The sequence below is a fragment of the Oncorhynchus keta genome, chromosome 4 (assembly GCF_023373465.1).
Source record: "Oncorhynchus keta strain PuntledgeMale-10-30-2019 chromosome 4, Oket_V2, whole genome shotgun sequence".
NCBI lineage: Eukaryota > Metazoa > Chordata > Actinopteri > Salmoniformes > Salmonidae > Oncorhynchus > Oncorhynchus keta.
Window position 1 is genome coordinate 26199498 of NC_068424.1, and position 20841 is coordinate 26220338.

At 44.5% G+C, this 20841-nt stretch overlaps 2 protein-coding genes across 2 annotated transcripts; one reads left to right on the forward strand and one right to left on the reverse strand.

Moving 5' to 3' along the window:
• Positions 1-788: 788 nt before the first annotated feature.
• LOC118372089 (bucky ball-like) lies at positions 789-6651 on the reverse strand. The gene is made up of 8 exons (XM_035757860.2): positions 6356-6651; positions 5771-5950; positions 5325-5512; positions 4447-5238; positions 1967-2735; positions 1630-1725; positions 1268-1363; positions 789-1108 (listed from the first exon to the last, which is right to left on the reverse strand). Exons 1-8 carry the CDS (start codon positions 6360-6362, stop codon positions 1077-1079), a joined length of 2160 nt encoding a protein of 719 aa, XP_035613753.1. The 5' UTR covers positions 6363-6651; the 3' UTR covers positions 789-1076.
• Positions 6652-9029: 2378 nt separating this feature from the next.
• On the forward strand, positions 9030-20617 carry LOC118372100 (kelch repeat and BTB domain-containing protein 2-like). Its single transcript, XM_035757869.2, has 6 exons — positions 9030-9808; positions 12749-12984; positions 13074-13633; positions 16845-17010; positions 17268-17501; positions 17771-20617. The coding sequence occupies exons 3-6, from the start codon at positions 13461-13463 to the stop codon at positions 19097-19099; spliced, it is 1902 nt and encodes a 633-aa protein (XP_035613762.1). The 5' UTR covers positions 9030-9808; positions 12749-12984; positions 13074-13460; the 3' UTR covers positions 19100-20617.
• Positions 20618-20841: the final 224 nt, after the last annotated feature.

A 20841-nucleotide genomic window follows, 5' to 3' on the forward strand; every position in this document is an offset into this window, starting at 1 on the left:
GAGGTTGTCGTAATGGCGGTAGAGATACTCTTAATGATCGGCTCTGAAAAGCTACCTGACATTTACTGCTGTTGCACCCTCGACAACCACTATGATTATTATTTGCCCCCTGCTGGTCATCTATGAAAATTTGAACATTTTGGCCATGTTATAATCTCCACCCGGCACAGCCAGAAGAGGAGTGGCCACCCCTCATAGCCTGATTCCTCTCTAGGTTTCTTCCTAGGTTCTGGCCTTTCTATGGGTGTTTTTACTAGCCACCGTGCATCTACACCTGCATTGCTTGCTGTTTTAGGCTGGGTTTCTGTACAGCACTTTGAGATATCAGCTGATGTACGAAGCGCTTTATAAATACATTTGATGGCGCTTATTGGGCAAGTTTCTTTTGCATGACCCGGTGCCACAGGTGGGCTGAGATTGGTATTTTAGAACATTCCATTGGTCCTTAAATTAAATCTCCAGGCACCGGGGCACCAGGCCATGCAAAACAATCTCGCCCGTTGTTTTCACTTGCATCATTACCAGTAAATGTATAAAGCTAACGAAAACTAGCTTGCACGTCAGTAATTGAAAGCAGTAACTGTAATTTGCAATCGTAGTCTAAATTAGACTGTCAGCAACTTAACTGCTATGGTCGACTGACAAAATCCTACATGGCAATAGCATTGTCTCATGTCAAGTAGTCTAATATTTGCCATTTATCGAGTTCTATAATTTTCTAGCGTAAAATTGATATCATTCCAAACCATATGAACACTTACTAACAGGTGTAATAAACCACAGCCAGGTACAATGAAATTCTTTTTAATAATGCACACACTGGTCACGCAAATCAACATTTCAAAGCCACCAACCCTGTGCTGGTGAATAAGTAGGTATTTAACCCCCAAAGAATACAGTACAGTGCTAGCTAACAGGCTGCGTCTATGGACCTCCTGAAAGTGTACTTTATTAACCAAGGAGACTTCAACCAAGTCTCCTTGGTTTATCACCCCAAAAAATAAGTTTCCATGTATATTGTGCAATCTACTAAATGCTCTTTTTCTGTGCCATTTTATTTGATCAATGGTGTGACATTAACATCTTGTGTCTCCTCTCTTGGTGGACCCTGGAAGAAGCAGAAGAAAATTAGAAAAAGATTAATACGCCAACATAACACAGCAAGGTCTTAATGCACTATAAAAAGGGAATAGGGCTCAATTTAGGATGCATCCCAAGTATTGGCAATAGTGAAAGAACAGCAGAAGATTAAAGAAAAAAACATTACCTTTTCCCCTGTGACATCGTGTTGGCTCCTCTTCCTCATCTCGCACTCTCTGGTACACCAATGGCTTCCACAGAGCTTTCCTCAGTGCCAGTCTTTCTGAAAACAACCAGACCTGAACATTACGCTCTCACATTCATGGAAAACACATCTGAAGACATACGTGTCAGGCGTTTGAGTGTTGATTTAGGGTCCGCTTTGCATTTTGGATCACAACGAAGAAGGTGACATGGACAGGGGGGCTGATCATAGATCAGCACACCTTCTCAGATTCTTGACACATGGCCCCAGGTCAACGCTGTAGGTACTTTGGACAGCTAAAGAATATCCATTAAAATCTATTGATCAGGATTGGTTTATATTACCTTGCAGTGAGGCGTGTGGTTTTCGTCTGGGCTTGGCCCTACCCCTATCCCACCTACCCGGTTCTGAAGTCTCAATGCCCTCTCTGCATAGACCATCTAGAGAGAGCAGATCTATGGTTTAGTGTACAGGGAAATCAAAATCAGCCAACTCTTGCCCCAATAATGCGTGAGTAGTGCGATGTTCCTATTTCAATGGAAGTCCATATTTAAGTCAATGATGCCCTAATGGGCATACTTGGGGCCATTAGAGTGAACCCATTAGTTTACTAATCAAATTGCAACAGTCGGAGGTTCTATGCCCGTTCTAGTGAATCTATTTTTTACAAAGAATACTTACCTTTGCATGTCCTGTGTTCCTTATCCCCTGCATCCTGCCCACCTTCCACCACATGGCCTTCATAATACTCCAGCTCTGATCTCACCAGCACCATCTCTGGTTCCTCCTGCTGCTCCTCCTCCTCCTCCTCCTCCTCCTCTGGTCCGACAGCCTCTCTACACTGGCCTCTCTTAAAGCTGGGTTTGGGATGCTGTTGGATGTGTAGAGGCTGGTGTTTCTTGGGGACAGAGTGCTTCTGCACGACCACCCTAGTGGGGTGCGCGCTCTCATCACGCGTCCTTGCAGACTGTTGTTCCTGCTCGACAACGTCATCAGAATCCCCCGCCTCATCATCAGCGTACACCCTCGGGCTGTGATGAACTTTAACCCTGCTCGCCCCTCCTTTCAACAGGCTCGAGCCACAGCAGGCGCACAAAAGCTTCTTGGACTTAGGACACACTTTCTTGACCCCTGGCTCTCTGAGGTGCTCGACCTCCGCAGGGAACCTCCTCCCTGCGTAGATGGAGCTTCTGGGAAACCGATCCATGTCCTCCAGGTCGGTGGAGAACATCTCCTCTCGGGACGAGAGCTCATCTAGGGAGGGACTGAGGACGCTGAGCCTTCCGTGGGCTGTCTGTGGGGGGCAGTAGTAGGAGTAGTAGTGGTGACGGGCTGGGGTGGAGGTGGTAGTGATCCGGCTGGAGGACAGGGAAGCCTGGAGGTCTCCACACAGCAGAGCAGAGCTGGAGCTGGCAGAGCAGTCCTTCTGCAGCGCTCCAGCTGTCAGAACCTTGTCCAAATTAAATCCAATTAAAGTTTGTCATAATATAGAGAATACAATTCAGCTAGAGGACAACCGATTATTCGGAATAGCTGATTTTCAAGTTTTCATAACAATTGGAAATCAGTATTTTTGGACAACGATTTGGCAGATTTTATTTTATATACCTTTATTTAACTAGGCAAGTCAGTTAAGAACACATTCTTATTTTCAATGACTGCCTAGGAACAGTGTGTTAACTGCCTTGTTCTGGGGCAGAACAACAGATTTTTACCAGGTCAGCTCCGGGATTCAATCTTGCAACCTTACAGTTAACTAACGTTAGTCCAACGCTCTACCACCTGCCTCTCATTGCACTCTACGAGGAGCCTACCTGTTACGCGAATGCAGTAAGAAGCCAAGGTAAGTTGCTAGCTAGCATTAAACTTATCTTATAAAGTAACAACAATAATCACTAGTTACCTACACACGGCTCATGATATTACTAGTTTAACTAGCGTGTCCTGCGTTGCATATAATCGATACGGTGCGCATTCTCGGAAAAAGGACTGTCGTTGCGCCAACGTGTACCTAACCATAAACATCAATGCCTTTCTTAAAATCAATACACAGAAGTATATGTTAAAGCCTGCATATTCAGCTAAAAATAAATCCAGGTTGGCAGGCAATATTAACCAGGTGAAATTGTGTCACTTCTCTTGCGTTCATTGCACGCAGTCAGGGTATATGCAATAATAAAAGTTTTGTTTTCGAAATGATAGTTTCCGGATTCGACCATATTAATGACCAAAGGCTCGTATTTCTGTGTTTTATTATATTATAATTAAGTCTATGATTTGATAGAGCAGTGGTAGGCAGCAGCAGGCTCGTAAGTATTCATTCAAACAGCACTTTCGTGCGTTTTGCCAGCAGCTCTTTGCTCTGCTTCAAGCATTGCGCTGTTTTTGACTTCAAGCCTATCAACTCCCGAGATTAGGCTGGTGTAACCAATGTGAAATGGTTAGCGGGGTGCGCGCTAATAGCGTTTCACACTTCACTCGCTTTAAGACTTGGAGTAGTTGTTCCCCTTGATCTGCAAGGGTTTTGTGGAGCGATGGGTAAACGATGCTTCGAGGGTGGTTGTTGTCGATGTGTTCCTGGTTTGAGCCCAGGTAGGAGCGAGGAGAGGGACGGAAGCTATACTGTTACACTGGCAATACTAAAGGAATACAAATGGTATAGAGTGAAATAGTCCTATAAATACTATATTAACTACAACCTAAAACCTCTTACCTTGGAATATTTAAGTCTCATGTTAAAAGGAACCACCAGCTTAAATATGTTCTCATGTTCTGAGCAAGGAACTTAAACGTTAGCATTTTTTACATGGCATATATTGCACTTTTACTTTATTCTCCAACACTGTTGCATTATTTAAACCAAATTGAACATGTTTCATTATTTATTCGAGGCTAAATAGATTTTTATTGATGTATTATATTAAGTTAAAATTCAGTATTGTTGTAATTGTCATTATTACAATTGTTTTGTTTTTAATTACAAAAAAAAAAAAAAAAAAAGGGCCAATTAATCGGTATCGGCTTTTTTAGGTTCTCCAAATAGAATCGGTATCGCAGTTAAAATCAATCGGTCGACCTCTAAATGAAATGCTTACAAGGTCTCAACAAACACTGCAGATTAAAAAAATAAAATAAAGATGACAATTATAGTAAAAAGTTACCTTGTCAAAGGGCAGATGGAGGATCTGGTAGGAAAGGTCAACATCCATTTTAGACAGACCTTTCCTATCTGGAACAGCAAATGTTTCTTCCCCACATTTACTGTCCTCGAAGGCTTGCCAGTCAGAGGCTAGGGGGGATGGTAGTGACTGTGTGGAGAGCAGGTTGGAGCAGTGGGCCTGCCACCTAGGTACCTCAGTGGAACTAGTACCATCTGGATTGGTGCTGTCCTCCTCTGCCTCGTTGTCTATGTTTTCAGGTCTGGGGCTGTCTTCTGACTGCAAGACAGCAGACTGGAGGCAAAGACTTTCCAAAGAACAGCGATGAAGAGACTCCTCCGCATGTTTCTGCAGGTCCAGGTTCTCCTCAAGCTCCTCGTGAATAGATGAGCTGTCCAATGGGGTGTCTTCGTCAGAGTCTACAGCCCAGCCCTCCTTACCCAGCCCGCCGAGGCTTCGGCTTGACTCACCGTCATAGACTGCCGTCGTGGAGTTACCGACGCTGAACAACCTGCCCATCGGAAGAGACGACTGCAATTGGCTGCCTTCCAATTTACCACAAGAGGCTCCATGACCACTGTGTATGTCTCCCCCCACCACCACCTCACAAGATTTCCTTTCCCCATCTGGTGAGGATATTCCGGAAGATTGTGAAACGACACCGGAATCCAGCTCTTTCTCAGAACCCTGCATCTCGTTGGCCCGGAGTTTGTCCAGACATTCTATGAGCTTGTTGAGCGCATCACTCGGGTCCGTCTGAGCCTCAGAACAGACCACCTCTCTCTGGGTGTGATCCTGGTGGTGGTGAATTAACTAATTAATAAGAGAGAATATATAAAATAGCCTTATTCATCTGTGCACAAGAATACATACATACATACATGGTGGTGTTGCTGTTGGCGGAACATGGAGTCATGCACAGGAGGTAGATGAAAATGGGGTGGTTCATACATGCGTCTGTAATCAACTGGATGCATGTGTGGCGCGTGTGGGACAACATATCCACCAGGATACTGCATGTATGGGTATGTGGACATGTATGGACTAGGACGTCCAAAGGGATAAACTCCTGCGGAGAACATAAGCTTTTTTTTTTTTAAGACAATGACCATGCAGCAAAATATTTGCATCCCAGAAAAATAAAACACTAATAATCCATAATCCACTGAAATTATGGTTTGAGAAAAACTGTGTCGCAAATGGCAGTTTTGCCCTATATAGTGCACTAAAGGGTTCACGTCCAAAGCAGTGCACTACAGCACTATATAGGAAATATGGTGCCATTTGATTTGGGACACAAAGAAAGAAACATGAAAGGTAGGCCTACCAGAACCAGGTAAGCCATAGTGGTTGTATGGGTTATTCATATTATGCCACTGATTGTGATGATGATACATGTTGTAGTAAGGTTGAGAAGCCGGCTGAACATAGAAGAAGGGCCTTGGGTGATTGACCTGCCGCTGGTTTTGCTGACCGCTTTCCATCGACTGTTGGTGTTTGCTCCCTTCTGTATTAAAAAGAAAACATACTATCATTGTCATTCCATTATGTTATGAATAATCAGTGTGAATATATATATATATATATATATAAAAAGTTTTAGATCATATCAGTTCATTCAGAGAGCTGCAGAATCACAAATAATTGGTGCACACTGATAGTAGCCTCGTGTCAGACACATTGTGTCTAGAGATTTGGACTTTCCTGGAAACCCGACGGGAACTTTCCTGATTCAAACGCTAATTTCTGCACGACGTAGAATTCTACCCAATTGAACGTTGGGTTTCCAGGTAAAACAATGACAGCAATGGAGTTGGCAAGAGTAGAAATAGATATAGGACCAGGCTACACTGACATTTATATCCATATTTAAACTTTGAGAACACTTGACAGGGAAATTTGATTGGCCTACCGTCCATTTTCTGATGTATCCAACGATTATCAAAATGAAAGCGCTGGAAACGAGATGAGGCCTACTTCACAACGTTACCACTACAAATTGGAAACACTTTTTTCCCCCTTCACTGTCTCACACAATCAAAAGAGCATCCTACTGAGTAATTTTACTTGGTAGACTCTTTCAGAATTATACTAAAAATCTAATCTTCAATAGTTTGAGCTACGGATATCTACTGCCCTAACCGTTCAATCAGTTTTATGGATCACACCTGTGCTCCTAATTTGTTTTTTGTTTTGTTTTTTTACATTTCTCCCAGAAGAGGGCGCCATTTGCCTTGGAGAGACATTTGAAGTTGGACTGAGGGGATTCGATTAAGTTGCCCCGAGTTGAACCCGGCTATGGCCCGTCACGGGATTTGGCGAAGGCGGTGAGGGAGTCGCGCTGTGCTCAAATCGAACGGTAATCTGCGCCTCTTGGTCATATGGTCACCATTGCAGCATGGTGCATCGTTCATAAACATGAATCTCTTTTACAGAAAATATATGTTCGAATTTTCAACCTATTTTTAATTGAGGAGGCGGATAAAGCGGTTTTGTGCATGTGAAAAGCCCAAATCTTAGTCATTACTCCATGTGCTTAAAGCCCCCATGCAGTCTTTTTCATTTTATTTTTAAATCATCACTTTATGTCTAATAAATCACTGTGTATGCTTCTTTAACGAAAATAACTCCAAAATATATATTTTTCTAATTTATTTCCCTGAGCCTCCTTTGGCCTTTGAAATGCTCAGTCTGATCACATGGGTGTTCGGAAACAAATGTGAAGATATTTAGATACAGAGCCCCGATTGGCTGATAGGTTGGTCTAGAGCCCATCCACTTATTTACCAAGAGAGTTGTCATCTATATTTTTCATAGATATCTATTTACCACCGCAAACTGATGCAAGTACTAAGACCACACTAAACTAGCTGTATAAGGCCATAAGCAAGCAAGATAATGCTCACACAGAAGTGGCGCTCCTTGTGGCTGGGGACTTTAATACAGGAAAACTTAAATCCGTTTTACCTCATTTCTACCAGCATGTCATACAAAAAACTCTTGACCATCTTTACTCCAGACACACAGAGACACGTACAAAGCTCTCCCTCGCCCCCCATTTGGCAAATCGGATCATAATTATATCCTCCTGATTCCTGCTTACAAGCAAAAACAAGCAAAAACTCAAGCAGAAAGTACCAGTGACTGGCTCATCAAGGAAGTGGTCTGATGACGTGGATGCTAAAACTACAGGACTGTTTTGCTAGCACAGACTGGAATATGTTCTGTGATTCATTCAATGGCATTGAAGAGTATACCACATCAGTCACCAGTTTCATCAATAAGTGCATGGACGATTTCGCCCCCACAGGATCGTTGCGTACATATCCCAACCAGAAGCCATGGATTACAGGCATCATCCTCACTGAGCTAAAGGCTAGAGCTACTTTCAAGGAGCGAGACACTAATCCGGACACTTACAAGAAATTCCGCTACGCCCTCCGACGAACCGTCAAACAGGCAAAACAGGACTACGGTTGAATCCTACTACACCGGCTCTGATGCTCGTTCTACATAGTAGAATAATAGTGAAGACAGCAAAAATATGAAATAACACATGTGGAATCATGTAGTAACTAAAAATGTGTTTAACAAATCAAAGTATGTTTAAGAAGGAGGAAGGAAAGAAATTCCAGAAATTAACTTTTAACAAGGCACACCTGTTAATTGAAACTGTTTGAGAGATCTCATGAAGCTGTTTGAGAGAATGCCAAGAATGTGCAAAGCTGCCATCAAGGCAAAGGTTGGAAACTTTTGAAGAATCTCAAATAAAAAATATACTTTGATTTGTTTAACACTTTTTTGGTTACTACATGATTCCATATGTGTTATTTCATAGCTTTGATGCCTTCACCATCATTCTACAATGTAGAAAATAGTACAAATATAGAAAAACCATGTAATGAGTAGGTGTAACTTTTGACTGGTACTGTATATATATATATATATATATATATATATATAAGTATTCAGACCCCTTGACTTTTTCCACATTATTTAACCTTTATTTAACTAGGAGGCCAGTCAGTTAAGAACAAATTCTTATTTACAATGATGTGAAAATAGGGGAAAACATATCTGCAGAGGAGAATGGAAGAAACTCCCCAAATACAAGTGTACCAAGCTTGTAGCGTCATACCCAAGAAGATTTAAGTCTGTAATCGCTGCCAAAGGTACTTCAACAAAGTACTAAGTAAATGGTCTGAATACATATGTAAATGTGATATTTGAGTATATATAATTTTTTTACATCTGTTTAATCCATTTTAGAATAAGGCTGTAAAGTAACAAAATGTGGAAAGGGTCAAGGGAGGGGTCTGAGTACTTTCAGATCATATTGTGACTAATGATGTGGGCCAGAAGGTCCAACCCACATACATGAAATTCCAGGCATTTTTCCTTCTTACACAAAAATGTCATTATCATAATCTTCACAAATTCAGTGTTATCAACCTCATAGTGTGGATATATCATAAAAAAATAGGAAAATACGTTTTTAACTGCACTGCCTCTTTAACCTACGTCACTGTTGTTTTAAACCGCCTTTGCCGTCGCCCGCACAGGACACCTGGCTCACGCCCGGGATGTCCCGGTTCCAAATCGAATGCAATCAACGCTAACCCGGTACAACCGGGGCATGTCCGGAGCATTAATATAATCCCCTAACTGAGACGGTTTTTGGGCGCGTGCCCAGTATCCTCATTTGGCCCCTGTTGTCTTGCGCGGCGCCTGCGTTGTCGAGAAAGGTTTCTTGCTGGTTGCCTCTCGCGGCCTTAATTGTGTAAATTCGGCTTCCGGAGCTAGATACTTTCTGTAATAGCAAGAAAAGACCGGTTGGCATCGATTATTGCATATTTCCTTAAATTAGCTAGTGTGAGGAAATATGTTTGTTTAATATCTTAACAGCCATACATTCATGCATAGCTAGCTCATTCTAGTAATGTAACGGTTGCTTGTTAGCCAGCTCACAGTCTAGTTAACGCCGACGTCTAAAACCTAGCTGACGAGCTTAGCAAATGCTAACCCTTCATAGCTAGCTCTACGTTGCTTGCTTACGTTGGATATTGTTATTTACCTGCTTGCTTAGCTAGGTCTATGAGACTGCTGGAAACTATACGGACCTACCTCATCACTATAGTTAGGTATCTGAATAATTTGGTTGGCAGGATATATATGTGGGAGTAACGTTCATTCCCGAGTCCGGGCAAGAAGTACCCGGAAGGGACGCGCAACTGCCGCCTTTGTTGATGTATGATCAAGCTAACATTACTGTAGACAATAGCTAATAGTTGCAGCGATTAGACTGTGTGGGATCCGGCAATCAAGCTTTCAAGTCTAATTTGGGATAAATGGTTCGAAAAGAAAGGTGAGTAAACTAACTAGTCTCCCATCAGTCACCACATCCACTGAAGGCCTGGCTTGCTTATCCATGTTTTGGATGGGGGGGTCTGGGAAGTAGCTAGCTTGAAAATTGGGCAGTAACCCAGCCAACTAACGCTAGCTTGCTAACCTAGCCAGAATGTTTAGCTAGCTAACACCGACAAAGTAACTAACGTATCTACTGTAACTTGATAACATTAACTAGCTAACCAGTTGAACTAATTTAGCTAAGTGTTTGAATTTGAATTATCACCATGGAATTAGTCACCAGGTTAGCCAATCAACTTCTAGCATTTTTTTTTACTACTTGGTGACGGTAACGTAATGTGGCCTAGCAGTAAGGATGTCCTGTAATACAAATAGTTAACATAGCTAACGTTAGTCACACAACTACTAGCTGGCTAGGCATTTTAATTATTGCCCAGTTTCCTAGAACTCCCACAAATAATTTGGTAACCGTTAAGAATTTTCAGCGCTCTAAAGTCAATAGATTGTCATCTTGTAGTCCTAAAAACCGGAAATGAGTTAGCTCTTAAGTTCAGCCATTCCTATGGGGTAAATTAATGTTGTTGTTTTTTTTTGCATAAACGTCGAAAATAAGGTCAGATGTTAACACAGGCTTAGGAGTTATTATACGTTTTGTTCTACGGTATAATAGCAGTCAACATGCCCTTTATGAATTAGGAAATCGTTACGTTTTTTGATTATTAGTATGTTTCAAAATAAACCAAGTGACGTAAGCTGAAGGTTCTTATAGAACAAATTGTATATCTCCTAAACCTGTGTTTACCACAACTTATTTTCGGTCATTATCCCCAAATCCTATTTATTTCCCCATAGGCTTTGGCCAATCAGCCATGGTAGAGTTAGTGCCTACAAAAAGACGCCATTACTATTGCTCTCTATAGGTTACAGATGGCACCTGTTAGCTGGCTATGCTAACGTTAGATGAGTTTGCTAACCAACCACTAGCTAGTTGGCTAACAATAGTCAGGCAATTAGCTACCTACAATAAAATGTCTTTATCAGTACACAGGTGAAAGTAAGTCATATTTAGGTTAGCTAGCTTTATGTCCCATGTTGTGAGGAGAGCACAAATCATTGGGCCAGTTCGTTTTGCATGGCTGGTGCACCAAATGGTTGGAGATTTCCCTTAAACACATGCTCTGAAACTACTGTCTGTCTTCAATTAGCCACAGGATCCCTAATTTGAAAACAACTGTTTTCTAGAAGCTGTGCTGCTCTATTTTTCACCTATGTGAGCCAGCCCCTAGCAATTCGACTTGTCGCCAATGAGCTTCATCCCCTCGCCATTTAAGTGACATATAGTAAGATGCATACACAGCAGAGAGAGAGCAATAACATGGTGCAAATATCTACACACTTGTGGTTTAGTATGCAATTTCAGGGATCACTTTTGGCTCGTCAGTGCTACTTCCAGAACTCCTGGTTAAAAAGTATGTGAAAGTATCATAGAAACTCTTAAGGACCAATGGAATGGTCTAAAATGTGTGAACTCTGCCCACCTGGGGCACTGGGCCATTAGAAATAACTCACCCATTGGCAAGTGAAGTGAGATGGCTCACGTCATCAGCCTACTAATAGTAGTACAGTGTTTTGGTGCGTGGTCACCAATGTTGCCAGCTCGGGACTGTATGTACAGGTCCATGTTAATTTGTTTATCTTAGAAGAATGCTTACTTCACACTGTTGCCTTTCAAGATTGACGTAGGTAGCTAGCTATGTCAATGGATGGACAAATTGGCTATCATCAACGCGTGGAATAAAAGGGTTATTTAACAGACTGCTGTGGCCATGTTCTTAATGACTAACCACCAACCATGTCCCAGAGTGGAGAAATAACTGATAACAACGGTTGTAATTCAACTACTTCACTTATTGAAGGCCTGATAATCTTTTGCCTTTCACATGTAACCACCCACGTGGTTTACCTGGCTAAATTGCTATTTCTGTCAGCAATTGCCCTTAGTTTGTCGTTGGTAGGACTGCATATAATGTAAGCTACACGACTTAAAGCCAATGGGATGGATTGCTTTGATAGCATGGCAACATGCCAGAGATGGAGGCTGAAGTCATCCAGGATATGATTATGGATGCGTCCCAAATGGAACCATATTCCTTATTTATGAGATTACTTTTGACCTGGACCCATAGGACTCTGGTCAAAAGTAATGCACTATGAAGGGAATATGGTGTCATTTGGGACACACAATGAGTGGCGGTAGCTTACAGCTCTGAAGTCACAGCCAAAAGCATGTTCTGTGTTTTGATTATTAAGTAGACTTTTTATGTAGTGCCCTGTTATCAACAAATTAATCTGACAGTTGGTTTTATCAGGGTCTCTCCCATTTTAATTGCTTGACAGACAGTCCGTCTGGCTGTCAGTGAGTGCAATGAGTCTCTCCAAGCGGCACCAGTGATGGGGGGACCTGCCAGGGGAGACCAGATTGTTGACGATGCACTTTTCTCATGTGGAAGTGATTGGGGATGTGGGCTGATCTGACAGGCAGGGAGTGAGGAGAATGGTGAGGAGGAGACTGTCTGCCTGAAAAGCAGATTCTCTGTTATTGGATGAAGTATTCGGCCTGCTATGCACTTAATGTTCCGTAGCATATTTCTGGAAAATGTTGTAAGTGAGGAGATTAATATGTTAACCGGAAGTATTTATACACAGAAATGTTGGGAACAACATGTTATTGTCTATCTGTCCTGTATCCCTCCCCTAGACTGTTATTGGCTGTTTGTTTGATGCATCCTATCCCCTACATAGTGCACTATTTTTGAACAGCTTCTCATGGGCCCCTGGTTAAGAGCTCTACATAGAGAGCAGCCCTGTTTTCTGTGTCCTGGGCCTGATCTGATCTATGGAAAGTGGTTTTATTGATTTGTTCTGTTCTGTGTTTCAGCCCAGCACTGATTTAGCTGCATCACTATCACCACCACAGCCAGTCTGCATCTCCTGTCCCCACTACCTCCATCCAGTCCCCTGTGCCTGCCTGTCTTGTCTGCTCTGAGAGAGACCGGTCTATCTGGGCTATACAGAGCAACGAAGAACAAACACAGCCGACATTGAAGCACCAGCACTGACTGGTTTTTGGCTCTAGAGACCACACCAAGGACTTAGACAGAGCCCAGTTGGAGGGTAACTTCCTGCGCCACTATTAATTAACACTAAGAGGGGAACCAACCTGATTTTGATCACCCTGCATCATGTCTTCTCTTCCATAACAGGGGAACAGAAGGAGGAGTTGCTACTTTAGTTTTTTTGCTGCAGAGGTCTTCATCCTGGTCCTGGGACACTGCGTATTGTTTTGGTCAACACCCCTGCTCTGTTCTGCCCTGCCGACATCAGCCAACGGTGGTGTCACAAAGCAGAGGGGTCTCTGTACCCTGTTGTCACTTTGATTTATTCTGGCACATTCCCCCCCCGGGTTGGTTTTGAGTCATCACCGCTGTCTGCCTGCCGACATCAGTCATCACAAAGCAGCGGGGTCTCTTTCTGTAGGTGTCTGCAGTAGCTTTTAGGTTATTTATCCCCCCCCATTTGGTTTTGGAGCCCGGTTCTTTTACCGGCTGCTTGAACTGCTGAAACTGGGGCGCGATTCATGGGATGCAACCATGTCGGATCTCAGTGAGCGCAGGCCAGTTAACATGGACTACGCGGTCTCCCTGCTGGAGCAGCTCAACTTCTTCTATGAGCAGAAGTTACTGACTGACGTGGTGCTGCTGGTGGAGGACAACGAGTTCCCATGTCACAAGATGGTCCTGGCCACATGTAGCTCCTATTTCAGGTGAGTTAACGCCGTTCGCTGTTACCTGCGGAGTGCACTACTTTGAGTGCACTACTTTGAGTGCACTACTTTGAGTGCACTACTTTGAGTGCACTACTTTGAGTGCACTACTTTGAGTGCACTACTTTGAGTGCACTACTTTGAGTGCACTACTTTGAGTGCACTACTTTGAGTGCACTACTTTGAGTGCACTACTTTGAGTGCACTACTTTGAGTGCACTACTTTGAGTGCACTACTTTGAGTGCACTACTTTGAGTGCACTACTTTGAGTGCACTACTTTGAGTGCACTACTTTGAGTGCACTACTTTGAGTGCACCATAGGCCCTAGTAGTGCACTCTACTGTCACAAGATGGTCTTGGTCACATGTAGCTGCTATTTCAGGTGAGTCACTGTGGAGTCTTCTGGATTGTTCTGTTCAGCAGAATGTTACGTACAAGTACTACAGTTCAGCAGCTTGTGCCTATGATGTAGACCTAGCCCTCGACCTGCCTGAGCAAGCCTGTTTGGGAACCCACTAAGTCACTCCTGGCCTGTCTGAAATGGAACCCTATTGCCTATATAGTGCACTTCTTACTACGTAAGGAACATTGTGTCATTTGTGACTCACTCCTGGGCTTACTGTAGAATGTGTGTTTTGGGGAGATGGAACTGTGAAATGGTTGATTTAGGTCTACATTTTGCTTTCCAGTATTCACCTATGTTGGAAACATGACAAGCATTAGTCTGACACTCTTAGGATTAGGCTACACGTACCATGTTCTCCCTGAAGTTATAGTGTGCGTTTCAAATGGTACCCAATTCCTTCTTTTATTGCCTTACTTTTGACCAGGCACCATAGGGAATAGGGTGCCATTTGGGATACAACCGTGGTCAAACAGTGTTTTGTTATAAGAAATATAGATATGTGTTACTGTTTGTCCCTTAAATGTCAGACCCTACTTCTGTTTGTCAGTTATTAATCACTATTTGGTGGTAGTAAAAGAATGACTCAACTTGAGTCTGTGGCTCAAGAGAAGGTAGGCCCAGGGGGCTCATTTAGAAGCACAACATTACATAGCTGAAGTGCAGCACTGCAGAGGAGATGATGCCTGGGGAACCCCAGACACCACATTGATTTATATTCAACGCAGGACAAGCTAGTTAATCTAGTAGTTGTTTTTCTATAAGTTTAAAGCTAGCTGGCACATTACCTTGCCTCATTGCAGCCACAAGGTCCTTTTGACGCTGCGCTCGCGCAACAGGTGGTCAGCCTGCCACCAAATTTCCTCATGGATTGCAATGTAATCGGCGTCCAAAAAGGCAGATTAATCGGTTGACCTCTAGGTAAGAGACTGCGTGAATCAGGCCTTCATGGTCAAATTGCTGTAAAGAAACCACTACTAAAGGACTGCAATAAGAAGACTTGCTTGGGCCAAGAAATACGAGCAGTGGACAATAGACTGGTGGAAATCTGTCATGTCGGTCTGAATCCAAATTTTTGGTTACTCCGACTGTGTCTTTGTGAGACTCAGAGTAGGTGAACGGATGATCTCCACGTGAAGTTCCCACCATGAAGCATGGAGGTGGTGTGGGGGTGCTTAGCTTCTGACACTGTCTGTGATTTATTTAAAATTCAAGGCACACTTAACCAGTATGGTTACCACAGCATTCTGTAGCGATACGCCATCCCATCTGGTTTGCGCTTAGTGGGACTATAATTTAATTTCAACAGGACAATGACCCAACACAACTCCAGGCTGTGTATGGGCTATTTGATCAAGATGGAGTGCTGCATCAGATGACCTGGCCTCCACAATCACCTGACCTAAACCTAATTGAGATGGTTTGGGATGAGTTGGACTGCAGAGTGAAGGAAAAGCAGCCAACCAGTGCTCAGCATATGTGGGTTCTCTTTCAAGACTGCTGGAAAAGCATTCCAGGTTAAGCTGGTTGAGAGAATGACAAGTGTGCAAAGCTGTCATCAAGGCAAAGGGTGGCTACTTTGAAGAATCTAAAATAACACTTTTTTTGGTTACTACATGATTCCATATGTTTCATAGTTTTGATGGCTTCACTATTCTACAATGTCAAATAGTACAAATAAAGAAATGCCACACGTTTGACTGGTACTATATATACACGACAAGAGCTTATGTAGCCTAGTCTTTTGAACAGTAGTAAAGATCCAGCAGACACATTTACTGGCTGCTCTCCTCACACCCACCTATTCGTCCTCACCGATTCCCACGCACACCACTCGGTATCCGGTGACAACATGCAAAGCAGTTCCCCTCTTGGGTTCACAGAGGTATCCATTCTCTTGCTCTTGACGCATTCTGCCCCCCCCCCCCAGGAGGTGTCCCTTCTCTTCCTCTTGGCACTCTCTGGCTCTCCTCCCTTTTACCCTCCTTGCTGCAGTTAAAGGGGCCCGGGGGGGGCTCTGGCGTACTTATATTAGTAAGGGAACCCTTGTCACGCAGGCAAGCAGAGCCGGGTTGGTGGGGGCGCATGTGGGGGGCATGCGGGAGGGGTAAGCTAGTGACAGAGGATGCTTGCAAGGTTGTGTAATATCCAGCCCAGGGCCCTGCTGTAAAGCAGCATAAACTCACAGGTTTTGGTGCCATGTTTTTTTTAAAGGAGAAAGGTGGTGTCACAGACAGCTGTGTTGGTGTCAGGATGGCCTGGAGGCGGGGGGGTACGAAGAGGGCTGGGTATGCCAAGCTGGCTGGTGTGTGGTTAAGCCACAGCGTGGAGGGAGCATGCTGTGGTCTGGTCACTGGGTCTCGTGCCTGAGAAGTCCAACTGGGGTTGTTGGGAGTCTGTTACCTACCTCTGATTTGTTTTATGCTGGATCCCCAGTCAGAAAAAAGGATGCTGTAGAGCAATCTTCAACTTGTCCAAGGCCTCATGTTTTTTTGCCCTAGCACTACACAGCTGATTCAAATAACCAAAGCTTTATGATGAGTTGGTTATTTGAATATAGCTGTGTAGGGCAAAAAAACCAACGCATGGACCCAGAGGGGGCCTCGGGACCAAGTTTGAGAACCTGTTGTAGATGACTGTCTAATATGTCACGCTCCGTATCTGTCACAATACGAATGAGTTACTTCGCCCATAGCAGCAAACTACTGTCTTAATGAAGATGTGAAATTGCTGACTTCAACCATTTTGAAATGAACAACATTTTGATGAGCTGTCTGACTACTGACCCTGTTTTCTCCCTCTCCAGGGCAATGTTTATGAGTGGTCTGTCTGAGAGTAAACAGACTAATGTTCACCTGAAGAACGTGGACCCTGCCACTCTCCAGATCATCATCACCTACGCCTATACAGGCAACCTGGCTATCAATGACAGCACCGTGGAGCCACTCTATGAGACCGCCTGCTTCCTACAGGTGTGGTACCAGTCTCCTATTCCCCCCCCCTCCCCTTCTGGGTCTCAACATTACTCTACTGATCTACAGAGGTAGACGTGTCCTGTCTGTCTTTATGAGTCTCATCACATCACTGACCCTCCTATTTCTGATCACTGGATGTGTGTGTATATGCCTAATTGAGTTGTGACTCTTAGTAATATAATTACAATGTTGATCTTGCTGTTTTTTAAGCTGTAGCTATTTCTCTATAATACCCCCTCCCCCTCCCTGTCTAGGTAGAGGATGTGCTACTGCAGTGCAGGGACTACCTGGTGAAGAAGATCCATGCAGACAACTGTGTCCGGATGCTGAGCATCGGGGATCTGTTCTCCTGTGTGGAGCTGAAGCAGAGCGCCAAGCGCATGGTGGAACACAAGTTCCCCGTGGTCTACCGTCAGGAGGCCTTCCTACAGCTGTCCCATGAGTTGCTGGTCGACGTGCTGTGCTCAGACAACCTCAACGTAGAGAAGGTGGGTACACTTCTCTGGTTATACATACCTAATGTACTTTCTACGTACTTAGAAATATTCCTGCCGGTATGTATACTTTTTTTTTTTTAATTGTTTTTTACTTCGTCTTAATGTTGGTTCTATGTGTATTTCTTATCCCTGAGCTGTAAAGCAAATTACCCCTAGGGGATAAGAATACGGCTTCTGGCTACGCAAAATGACTGCTTGTAAAACTGATACCCATGGTGTTGTCACAATGTAGTATGTTTGATGTTTAAATATTATCTTAGGAGGAGACTGTGAGGGAGGCTGCCATGCTGTGGCTGGAGTATAACATGGAGGCTAGGTCCCAGTACCTGTCCTCAGTTCTCAGCCAGATCCGCATCGACGCTCTCTCCGAGGTGACTCAGCGTGCCTGGTTCCAGGGCCTACCGCCTAACGACAAGTCTGTCGTAGTGCAGGGCCTCTACAAGTCCATGCCCAAGTTCTTCAAACCCCGCCTTGGCATGACAAAGGAGGAGATGCTTATCTTCATGGAGGCCACGTCAGAGTGGCCATCTGACATGGGTCAGGTGATGGCGGGCCCCAACCACACGGTGGTGTGTTACAGCCCGCAGGCCGAGAAGGTCTACAAGCTCAGCAATCCGCCCGGCGACCTCCAGAAGGTTGGGACGCTCGTCACACCCGACAACGACGTGTTCATTGCCGGCGGGCAAATCCCGCTGAAGAACTCGATCGCCAACCACGGGAAAAGCGGCGGCAAGCAACAGGCAGTGTTCCGCTCAGTGGATAGCTTCTTCTGGTTTGACGCCCAGCAGAATGCCTGGGTGCCTAAGACGCCCATGCTATGTGCCCGCATCAAGCCCTCTCTGGTCTACTGCGAGGGTTACATCTACGCCATCGGGGGTGACAACGTAGGCGGGGAGCTAAATAAACGTACCGTAGAACGCTATGACTGTGAGAAAGACGAGTGGGCTATGATGAGCCCCCTCCCTTGCGCCTGGAACTGGACCACGTCCGTAGCAGCCCACGACTGTATCTACGTGATGACCCATGACCTCATGTACTGCTACTTTCCTCGTGCTGACACCTGGGTAGAGATGGCCATGAGGAAGACAAGTCGCTGCTTCGCCTCCGCTGCCACCTTCGGTGACCTCATCTTCTACATTGGGGGGCTCCACGTTGTCTCCAACTCGGGCGTCCGCATGCCCACCAGCACCATCGACGGTTCCTCCGTCACCGTGGAGATCTACGACGTCGGCAAGAACGAGTGGCGCCTGGCCGCCAACATCCCTGCCAAGCGCTACTCGGACCCGTGCGTGCGGGCCGTGGTGCTCCTTGGCGCTCTGTGCATCTTCATGCGGGAGACTCACATGAACGAACGCGCCAAGTACGCCATCTATCAGTACGACCTGGAGCTGGACCGCTGGTACCTCAAGCAGCCCGTGTCTGAGCGCGTGCTCTGGGACCTGGGGAAGGACTTCCGCTGCGCCGTGGGGAAGCTATACCCATCCTGTCTGGAAGAATCCCCGTGGAAACCACCCACCTACCTGTTTTCCCCTGACGGGGCTGAGGAGTTTGAGGTGGACGGGGAGATGGTCTCCCTCCCTCACATATAGCTCTTAACCTTCCACCTCTCTGCCCCCAAACGGAGTCCCCGAATTGCCCTCTGAACTCTGGGTGTGACGTGTCGAGGGATGGACCTGAAAGCCAGAGGGGTAGGTTTGATGTCTGTTCCAAAGGGATCTGAGCGCTACAAGGCTGTTCTGCTGGCTGGCTGTTGCTGACAAACAAGCTTATACAAAGCCTCAGACATTGAAAATATAGGAGAAACTAAAAAGTAATATGGGAAAAAAAGTAGATTTGTTTTTTTCTTTTGTCCGTTGCAACTTCAAGTCTGTTATACTGTTTCTACAATGTGATAATTGAAAGTTGACTGATTTGTGATGCACTTACTGGCGAAAAGCTCCTTGGAATAACTGTACCAAAATCCTCCTGGTCTCCACCTCTTTCTCTCTTCTATCACCACTGTTGTAAACCCACATCCATCTCTCCTAGGGACACGTGGCCTGTGTCCCAGCCATATGGTACCCTATTCCCTAAGTAGTGCACTAAATAGGTAATACGGTGCCATTTGGGATGCTCCTAGTATAGGAACATACAGGGCCAAGTGTTAGGGGGGGTTCTAGGTGGTGACTGCAGGTCCAGTCACTATCTTTTTTTTTTCTCCCTTTTTCTTCACCTCTGCTCCAGACACGCAACCCCCTGCCTCTCCCCTCACTCCTCTAGTCCCCTGCTCACACCTGCCTGTCTCTGGCTGTGTCCCAAATGGCACCTGACTCCCTACTTTTGACCAGGGCACAAAGGGCAACCATAGGCTTGTTAAGCTGGCACTGTGGCGCTCTTGCCAAAAGTAGCGTCCTATATAGGGTTCCATTTGGGAGGCATCCTTAGTCAATCTCTCTGGACACAGATCTTCCACAGAGCCAGCCAGCGGTTTACAGAACTGAGCTCACCCTAACCAACCGCCATCTCATCGTCGTGATGGGAGGTTTTATGCCGGCTCTTTATTTTTGACAAGCGCGGGTCTCTGCAACAACACACGCCTCCCTCACGCTATCTCAATACTCTCAACTATAGATTTTTGGGCTCATGCATTTAAAAAAATATATAATAAATTCCCCCTAAGCTGCTGAAATATATATAAAAATATATATTTTTCATGTTTAAAAAAAACTGTTAGTGTGGGGGAAAACCAGGTTCTATTTTGTATTAGTGTTTTTTTAATTTTAAATCAGACATTACTGTAGTGTGATTGTGTTTAGGTATCCACCCCCCATCAGATTATTTTCTTGTGTGAAATACTGAGGAATCTTGCTGCTGATTGGGTCTGGGAAGGAGGGCTGGCCCAGTGCTGTTGCTATGGAAATTGTCCAGGCAACCACTAGCGGTAGTGGAGAACGACTGGAGGGTGGTATGGGAGGGAAGGAGCGGACGGAGCTGCTTCATGGTTCCTACCTTAAACATGAGCACAGGTGCTTCATGACAAACCTTACTAGCATGTTTGGCTGCATCATGTTCCTTTGGCACTGTATTTTGAATGAATGTTAATTTATTAAAAAACATACCAAAATGTTCTCAAACAATGACTTATTTTCACATTGGTTTTTGTTTTAAACATGTTTGTACCTGTTAATCAAGTCTGCTCACAAATAATTTAACCTATTTACATTTTCAGTTAGTTATACAACCATGGGACCTATTATGCCTGCTTAAAATAGTTTTGTCCTATTCGTTGCCTGACCTAAAAGGCATCCACAGAAGCCCTGTTGGTACCACCTCTGAATAGCTATAACGAGCT

Bases quoted from the DNA above. Each gene is read 5' to 3' on its own strand.
- LOC118372089 (XM_035757860.2), bottom strand. The intron at 1,364-1,629 runs GTAATATAAACC...GGTTGTTTTCAG, and splicing joins ACCACACGCCTCACTGCAAG to AAAGACTGGCACTGAGGAAA. The intron at 1,109-1,267 runs GTAATGTTTTTT...TGCTTCTTCCAG, and splicing joins ACGATGTCACAGGGGAAAAG to GGTCCACCAAGAGAGGAGAC.
- LOC118372100 (XM_035757869.2), top strand. From the start codon at position 13,461: ATGTCGGATCTCAGTGAGCGCAGGCCAGTTAACATGGACTACGCGGTC. The intron at 13,634-16,844 runs GTGAGTTAACGC...CTCCCTCTCCAG, and splicing joins ACATGTAGCTCCTATTTCAG to GGCAATGTTTATGAGTGGTC. The intron at 17,011-17,267 runs GTGTGGTACCAG...CTCCCTGTCTAG, and splicing joins AGACCGCCTGCTTCCTACAG to GTAGAGGATGTGCTACTGCA.